General features: G+C 38.5%; 1 protein-coding gene across 1 annotated transcript; it reads left to right on the top strand.

Annotated features, from left to right (window-relative positions):
- Positions 1–1,061: 1,061 nt before the first annotated feature.
- On the top strand, positions 1,062–8,949 carry LOC108451086 (uncharacterized). The gene is made up of 4 exons (XM_017748818.1): positions 1,062–1,133; positions 1,371–1,427; positions 1,580–1,912; positions 8,902–8,949. The coding sequence occupies exons 1-4, from the start codon at positions 1,062–1,064 to the stop codon at positions 8,947–8,949; spliced, it is 510 nt and encodes a 169-aa protein (XP_017604307.1).
- Positions 8,950–9,850: the final 901 nt, after the last annotated feature.

Below are 9,850 nucleotides of genomic sequence, written 5' to 3'. Positions count from 1 at the left end.
CGTTGTGGTCTTCATCGATGACATTCTGGTTTACTCTAAGATCGAGGATGAGCATGATGAGCATATTAGAGTTATGCTCTAGATTCTTCGAGAAAAGTAGCTTTATTCTAAGTTGAGCAAGTGCGAGTTTTGGTTGCGAGACTAACCTTTTTAAGGCTGTTATGGGATTCGAATAGATCGTTGAAAGATTGAGGCTATGTTAGATTGGAAACAACCTAAGAACATGTCTGAAATTTGCAGTTTTTTGGGTCTAGCGGGTTATTATCGGTGTTTTTTGGAGGGTTTCTCTCTGGTTGCAACTCATCTTATTAAGCTTTTGCATAAGGCTGTCCCTTTCGTTTCGACTGGTGCACAGTAAGGGAGCTTTGAGAAGCTCAAATTTGTTCTGACTCAGGCTCCTATTCTGATACAGCTTGAATCTGGAAAGGGGTTTGTAGTATACAGTGATGCGTCGCATGTTGGTTTGGGTTGCATTCTGATGCAGGACGATAAGGTTGTGGCTTATGCGTCCTATTAGCTTAAGACACGAGGGGAACTACCCGATGCACAATCTCGAGTTGGCTACAGTAGTCTTTGCATTGAAAGTCTAGGGGCACTATACGTATGGTGAGAGATGTATTATTTACACTGATTACAAAAGCCTCAAGTACCTCCTCACTCAGAAGGAGTTGGATCTTAGACAGCATCGATGGATTGAGCTACTTAAAGATTATTACTGCTTCATAGAGTATCATTTTGGTAAGGCCAATGTCGTGGCCAATGCTATCAGTCATAGAGCGACGTCTGATCTAATGGCGATGTTTGTTCACCTTAGTTCGTTTAATGATGGGAGTCTGTTGGCCGAGTTTCAAGTTAAGCCAACTTGGATTGATCAGATTCAAGATAAGCAGTTAGGGGATTAGTCTTTGAGCTTGCGATTTCGACAGATTGAGAGTGGTACTACTACTGATCTTAGGTTAAATAGTGATAGTGTGTTATGTTTTCGAGGATGGATCTGTGTGCCAAACAATTCTAATCTGAGGTAGTCTATTCTATGGGAGGCACATAGTAGACCTTATGCTATGCATCCCGGCGGCAATAAGATGTATCGTGATCTCCGTGATCTGTACTGGTGGACAGGTTTGAAGCACGAGGTTACAGATTTTGTGGCTCAATGTTTGACATACTAGCAGGTTAAGGCTGAACACTAGTTTCCTTCGGGTTTGTTGCAGCCAATTAAGATTCCCTTATGGAAATGGGAACGTACAACGATGGACTTCATTAGTGTGTTGCCTTTGATACCCACTAAGAAGGATTCTATTTGGGTCATCGTGGATCGATTGACCAAATCTGCTCACTTCATTCTGGTTCGGACTGACTACTCTTTACAGAAGTTAGCAAATCTCTACATCTCTGAGATTGTAAGATTGCATGGGGTTTCTCTTTCAGTAATCTATGATAGGGATCCTCGCTTCACTTCTCGATTTGGAAGAAATTGCATGAGGCTCTAGGTTTGAGATTAGATTTTGGTACTGTGTTCCATCCTCAGACCGATGGTTAGTCTGAGAGGGTAATTCAGATTCTGAAAGATATGTTTCAGAGATGTGTGATTGATTTTCGAGGTAGTTGGAAAGACTATTTTTCGCTTGCTGAGTTTGCCAACAATAACAATTTCCAGTCTAGTATCCAGATGGCACCTTATGAGGCTTTGTATGGTCGTAAGTGTCGAACCCCGTTATGTTGGATTGAGTTAGGTGAACGTCGAGTATTGGGTCCTGAGTTGGTTTTTGAAATCGAGGATAAGGTCAGACTGATTCGGGATCGTCTGAAAGTGGCTTCTGATAGACAAAAGCTTTATGCGAATCTGAAGACGTGTGATATTGAGTACTCTATGGGGGACTTCTTCTTGCTTAAGGTTTCACCATGGAAGAAGGTTCTGAGATTTGGCCGTAAAGGCAAGTTGAGCCCTAGGTTCATTGGGCCGTATCGGATTCTAAAACGTGTGGGACCGGTTGCATATGTAACACCCCAAACCCAGCCTAGACGTTGTGACCAGATCCGACGTACCACATCGAAGTGCTAAAAACAGTTTCTATATTTAGTCCAGAAAATTGTGCTTAGTGTTCAAAGGATGATTTCATTATAGGTTAAAGTGAATGGATACTATGCACCAGGTAGGATTCAAGAAAAAAGGAGGTGAGTCAATTAGACTGCTTAAGTACCTCGCTCTTCCATGATCCAATCCTAGACATGCACACATCCATTGCCACACTTTAAGCTTAATACTTGTCCATGAACGACAAATTAAGTTTAAGTCTATTTAAAATATTTATTTCCTTTGAAAACATTTACGTTACGGAAGCTTTGCTCGGTTATCGTGATATTTTGAAAATAAGTAACTTTTATAAAATGCGCCCTAGAGCTAACCAATTTTAAGGAATCAATTTAAGTGATGTGAATCTCAAGTTGAAAATGATTTAAGTAATTTAAAAACCCAAAATAAAAACAATAAAGCGGCTTTATTACAACTTTAACCAAAATATAAATAATCAAAAATAGATGCGAAATTTAAAAAGAAGCTAATTGAAACTTATTTAAAAACCAAAAATTTAATCTTCGTGGCCACTTTGAATCCCGCCCAGCTCCAAGTCCACAAACTAGGGCTCACCTGCAAGGATGGAAGAGAAAGGGGGTGAGTTTGGAAAACTCAGTGTGTATGGAAAACCCATCCAAAGCCCAAGTCAGCTCAAGCCCATTAGGCCTAAGCCCTATTTAGATAACAGTATGTACTGGGCCAAAGCCCTTTTCAGAATATAGTAACTGTGCCTTAGCCCTTTTTTAGATAACAGTATGGCCCATAGGCCCATTCTAGAACAGAACAGACATATTCGTGTACGCAAGCCCAACCCAGCCTATAACCAACCGCTACATTCCACCGTACCAGCCCTCCACTCCATGTGGGAATAGCTCAACCCACCCAAATTTCACTCCACGGTTGCGACATATAGCTCGAGATATCGATAAGTTGAGGCAAAGCCTCCAATCGTGGTCAAGCCACTTTCAGTACTTCCTCCATCAATAACCCAGTCCCATGCATCAGATAATAATAACATGGCATGCAGTAAATAAAAAGAGTCAAACATGCATTCAGGTCAACCTTAACCCTAAGGGTATATCAATAATTTTGCTCCTAAGGGTAAAACTGTAAACTTTCCACCTATACAGGCATTTCAGTACTTTTATCAGTTTTAAGGGTTCTCATGAATGTTACGGTCCTTACTAGCCCATTTGTCATCGCAATAATTTATTCATCTTAATTTCACAATCTTAGCCATTGGGCCCTAAAACCCCTAATGGGCCCTACAGTGTCCATTAGCCATTTAAGCCCAGTTAACTCAAGTTTTATGACCAGTTTACCGGTTTAATCAGCTTCGATTCTACAGTCTAAAAGAACATACTTATTGCCTATTTTTTTATATTATATATTATTATTTTTATTTTTATTTATTAACCCGTATGAGCCCGTAAGCCCATTGGGCCCAGTTTTAGCCTATGAGGCCTAATTACCGAAGTGCACAAAATTTCACACACGACTAACTTACCACTTTGTGATTTTAGATCTAATGATTTCTAAACATCTTGTGAGCACTCGCACACTCACAAGCCCGCGGAATACCGAAATTTCAGCATTTCGACTTTTGCCGAATTGAACTATGAGAGGGTGTTCGATACACACCTGTTTCGCGACGACTGCTACTGAGATCCCTTACAATGTCCTACAATTGATTACCACAATTCTTAGGTTGAAACCCACAACAACCAATCCTAATATTCAGCAACCCATATTCGAACCATGCCCTAAAGCCTTTAGAATCTTACCTTTTTTTCGAAAACTGATGACTAGATCTAAGTCTAGTTGTTCCAAAGATCCAAGCCTTTGATCAAACCTCTAGAAGACACTAATCACTAAAAGAAATCGTCAGTTAAACACCCTTAAAGCCCTATGCCCAAATCGACAGCCTCCTTAGATTTTAAGGACTTCGGCTTATCTAAATTGTAAAATAAGACTAGATCTGAGGTGATGAGCACTTACCACTTATTCCTCTTTGATTTCTACACAGATCTGATGTAGATCTATCCTATAATGATAGTAGAACTCGAATCCAGGAGATCTGAAGTTTCGACTATAAGTCCCTAAATCTATGGTATTTCGGCTTTTTAAGTGATGAAGAAGATGACGATTTGAGGCTATAACTTTGAAGTAATGTTGCCGATAGATACTAAGGGTTTAGAGAAGATGAAAGTTGATAAAAAAAACAAAAATAACTGAAGGATTTTGGCTTGGAGAAATCGGCACAAGAAGTGAGTTTTCGGGGTTTCGACTTTTATGGCAATCGACTATGGAGGTTTTGTGGAGGATGGGATCGACAGAGGAGGTGATTAAGGTGATCAGAAGGTTTCGGCTAGAAGAAAAAGCAAAAAGGAAAAAAGAAAATGGAGGAAAAAGAGAGGAAGAAGAAATAGGCACCAAGGAGAAGGAATTTGCGTTTTCGGCTTTTGTGAGAACTTCGAAAGGATGAATGACAGTGAAAGCTTTCAGTTGGCTAACCCTAATTCTCCAAGACCGAAAAAGAAAAGAACCTAACCCTAATATCAACTAAAACAATCGGCCCAACCTCCCTAAGGCCCTTGCCGAAATTCACTTAAGTGATCACATGCCCGACACATGCCTAAAATTAAAATGTAACCGTATGCCTACCTTGCAACTTGAACCCTGGACCTTTAATTCCTTCCCAGATGCCATTTTTTTTAGGAACTTAGTGGCACCACCTTGCCACTTTACCACAGACCTTTTTCCATCCTATTTTACCTCCTCAACTTTAAAAGCCCATATCGCCAAAACCCTCTCTTCCAAAATTAAAATTCAAGAATGGCCTCGAATTAAATTTACTCTTGGTCCGTTTAAAGGCCCACCAACATGCTCAGACCCAAATTATTAATAAGGCCTACTGCCTAGATTCCCTTAAGAGGCAAAATTTAAGAATTTTACTAAAGCCATGGGTCGAGCCCTGGACCTTTTTCCCACACCATAAATGTAACACCCTTACCGTTCTATCGTCAGGAGCAGATACAAGGTATTACCAGAACATAACATATACCAAGATAGAAATATGTCATCCCATTTGATAATGCATCGTATAACATATATCTTGAACAATATTAGCCAACTTTTATGGCTTGTACAAAGTAACTGGTCGAGTACTGTAACTAATAGTTTAAACCTAGACAAATATGACACATAACAAAATAATTTTTTTTTGCCTACTATACATGCCATAATTCAAAACATTTAGTTCAAATACCCCAAAGTATGATAGTGCGGGTAGATCTTCACGATCCTTGACTCCTGAGCAAGCTGGAGAACATTATAAGACAAAAGAGAGAAAACGAAGTAAGCTTATAGCTTAGTAAGTAGTATGTAAATACTAATTTAAGAATCTAACATGTTTACACAACAATTCAAGTATGTCTACTTTAACTTCACTACTTATTCCACTTCGATTAAGCTGTCTCTGCTGTGTCATATTTACTAAATAAATCATAACTCGAGTTACAAAACTCGAAATTCATATCCGTAAAATTTCCCTGAATCTAAACTCATAAAGCTTATTGCTAAATTTTTTTTATAATTTTGGTTCAGCAGATTAGTACAGTTTATTAGTTAAAGTTTCCCTGTTACACAGCTCGACTGGCCTGACCTCTGTCCACTACGAATTTAATTTCTCTCAGTACATAACTCAAACAACCCTGAAGTCTGTTGTATTTAAAACTAGTCTCAATAAGGAATTTAGGCATGTAAACTATATTTCTTAGTTTGCTTTGTACAATTTTAATGATTTTTCAAAGTGGAAACAGGGGATCACGTATTCATCCTGAGCAAGTCAGTTACAATTGTAAATATCTCAAAATATAGAATTCCTTTGCTTGCCCTGCTTCTTTTATATGAAAGTAGACTCATTAAGATTTAATTTCACATCTCATTCAACCTCTAATTATATTCCTCCTATTTTGGTGATTTTTCAAAATCACGTCACTGCTGCCATCTAAAAACAGTTTTAATACTAATTTCACTCTTTCACACATTCTTTATGCTAACCTCATTTTATCGTATATATGTATATGCCACAATTCATTTTCACCACATTTCATTCACTATAAGTGTAGGTCCAAACCACAATGTCACCACAAAACCATCCCGTTGAACAATTCGGATCAATCCTCGATATTTAACGGTTTGACTACACACCCACCATCATACTTCATTTAGTTCGGCTCTCTTGTACACATGGGGAACACTTAGTACCACTCATGCGACCTAGCCGATTTGTCTCGTAGCTCTCTTGTCTACATGGTGTCCTTCACTTGGAATCACGCATGCGACCTAGCTACATTTATCTTTCACGTAGCTCTCTTGTCTACATGGTGTCCTTCACTTGGAATCACGCATGCGACCTAGCTACATTTATCTTTCACGTAGCTCTCTTGTCTACATGGGATACATCTCGTATCACGCATGTGACCTAGCTACTACAGGGTGTCTCGTAGCTTTCTTGTACACATGATGTGCACTCAGCATCATACATGTGACCTAGCTACGCTCCTCTATTTCATTCGATCTCTCAGATGTTCAACCGGATCTCTCTCTCGTATTTATTTCCATTCTTCCAATAGTCAATTTATATTTTAACATCAGCTAGTATATTTATATAATAGGCTGAAATATAAGAATGTACATGAAATTATTGTAATATTTACATACAACTTACCTTGGTGCAAAATATGGAAATTTTGCAATTTAGTCCAAAACTTTTTCTTTCCCAGTTCGAGGTCGGTTCAGCGCCTTTCTTGATCTATAATAACACATTTAGCTCATTTAATACTCATACTATTTATTTCAATCCAAAATCACATTGTAGAAAAATTACATTTTGCCCCTAACTTTTACAAAATTACAATTTTGCCCCTAGGCTCGGAATTTAATTTCAGCCCTTATTCTTATGTTTTATGATATGCTGAACATTTTCTCTTCTACAACAACATCAAATTCCCACTCTATCATATAGTTATGAACATTAGGTATTTTCTGGATTATCTTGCTTTTACTCGTTTTCACTTAAAACCGAGTAGCACAAATTATTTAACACAATTTAAAACCTCATATTCTATCATAAAACATCAAAATACACAAATTTCACCTATGGGTATTTTTCCAAATATGAACCCTAGGTTAAATTATTACTAGCATAAGCTTAATCGAGCTTAGGATTCCAAAACGTAAAGAACATTAAAAGCGGGCTTAGAATCACTTACTATGGAGCTTGAAAGTTGAAGAATCCTAGCTATGGAGAGAGTGAAGTTTCGGCAGCAACTAAATGGGAAGATGAATATTTTGTGTTATTTTTCCCATTTTATTTCATTTAATTTCAAAATGACCAAAATACCCTTACTACTAAACTTTCCAAAATTCCTTCCATGTCCTAAATTTGTCCATGAACTTAAAATTGGTAGAATTGCTATTTAAGACCTCCTAATAAATATTTCAAAACAATTTCATACTAAAATTTCTAGTATGCAAATTTTGCAACTTATTCGATTTAGTCCCTACTTTCAATTTAAACACTTTAGGCATAGAATTTCATCACGAAATTTTCACACAATCATGCAATCATATCATAAACCCCAAAATATTTATAAAACAATTATTTCTATCTCGGATTTGTGGTCACGAAACCACTATTCCGATTAGGCCCTAATTCGGGTTGTCACAATAAACCCTTCACAATTTATTTAATTACTAAACTAAACATACAAAATAATAATAATAACATCCAAATTATTCGGGCCGTCTTCTACCCGAACCCAGACTCAAGGCCCAATACTTCTAGGCCCAAAAATTGGCGCGTTACAGCTTATCATTTGGAGCTACCTCCAAAGTTAGACTGTATTCATGATGTATTTCATGTTTTGATGTTGAGGGGTACTGATTTGACCCACCTTACATTATCTCTGTTGAAGAAATCGAGGTTAAACTAGATTTGACCTTTGAGGAAGAGCCGGTTCAGATTCTGGATCATGATATTAAGGTTCTGAGGAGGAAGTCCATTCCTTTAGTGAAGGTTATATGGTGGAATCATGGCACTGAGGAGGCTATGTGGGAACATGCGGACTCGATGCGTCAATAGTATCCTTATCTGTTCTGATCAGGTAAATTTTGAGGTTGAAATTTCTTTTAAGAGGTATAGTTGTAATACCTTAAATTATTTGTTTTTGTTTCTGCAAATATCTGACACAAATGAGTAACTGCTTCAGTGGTTAAGTGTCATGGGTATGTGTGTGAGGTGTCAAGTTCAAGCTCTACCTTTGGAAATTTTTTTTATTTTTGGAATTAAGCCCTATCTCTGTTCAGTGGGCTCATATTTAATTGCCTATAAATCTACATTAGAATAAGCCTGTTGGTTCAAGTGGTAAGGGTGTTAGTGTGTTGGGGGTCCTATGTTTGAATCCTTGTGCGAGCGAGGGAGTTTATTATTTCTATGCTAGTTGATAAAGTTTCGGTTGTATTGAAAATCTAAGAGAGGGGGTTAGTGAGAGAAAAATATGGGATTTGGGGGTTATCAGAAATTGCTATCTTCTCTTTTTGTAAAATTTTCTCTCCCTCTTTCTATGAAAAAATGATGTTAGACCTCTGTTCCCTATCATTTTCCTTTTCATTTTCTCCCTTTTGATTCCGCTTTCCATTATCGGCTGTCACACATTTGATTTCGACATTCTTGTTTTCGTCACACGTAGGTGGGGTTTTTCCTATTCCGCAACTTGTAGTTTTTTTCCACAGTGTTGATTGGGGTTATACCTTTGTTTTAGGCAGTAGCGAGTCGAGAAGATCGTGATTCTACTCTTACAGGATCATAGTTAATCGTTCGGAGTGTTGGAGTAAGTGGTAAGTGCTTGATCTAAGTTATGGTTCATTTCGGGTTTTCAGTTTAATCGGTTGTAAAGACTGAAATTGAGCATTGTTATGTTGGTTTTTAGGTTCTAAAAGGCTCGGGATAATTCTCGCATCAAATCATTACCAGGTGTGTACCTGAAATGTAGAAAAGAAAGCTTTGGTAAAAGCCAAAAAATGAAACTGTCGACGCCACACAGGCGTATGTCGCCCATGTGGTTGGCCGTGTGCGAGTACACAGTCATGTGGTCGACGAAGGCATGGCCGTGTGCAACATATGACCGTGTAATGGCTCGAGTGCGACATGTGGGCCACACAGGCAAGACCAATCTGGGCGTATAGGGCACACGGACGTGTGGAATCTGGGCCAGGCCATGTGGGCCACACGGGGAAGGTCAATCTGGGTGTGTGGGCTACACAGGCGTGTGCCCGTGTGGGCCCACACGAGCATGTGGGGCCATTATACTGGAATTTTTATTAGGTCCAATGGGTCGTTCTAATCGACTTTGGGCCTACCGTAGGATTGGTAAAGGCCTACTAAACCCTAAAACTATGTGATCTGTTAGACTAAAACACTGTTCTGAGTATGATTATGTCATGTATACCTGGTATTTGTTTATATAAGCATGTTAAGCATGATCTATCTGTTACCTTTTGTATGTATGCTCTGTATTTGTTTTGGGTTGGGATTTGTATATGAGGAGGAAGTATTCTGATCGGCGTTAAACACATGTATTTTGGCATCTTGACTGCGTATTATATCTGATATGTTTCTTAATGACACGATGTGGTATGTAGGGATGGGTGGGTGCTTTTTTTTAACCCCATATGGTGTGATTTGATAGACAAAGATGGTGTGTGGGGATG

Source organism: Gossypium arboreum, chromosome 9, assembly GCF_025698485.1.
Source record: "Gossypium arboreum isolate Shixiya-1 chromosome 9, ASM2569848v2, whole genome shotgun sequence".
Lineage (NCBI taxonomy): Eukaryota > Viridiplantae > Streptophyta > Magnoliopsida > Malvales > Malvaceae > Gossypium > Gossypium arboreum.
The sequence above is the reverse complement of the archived record's forward strand: the minus strand, read 5'-3'. Positions and strand labels throughout refer to the sequence as shown.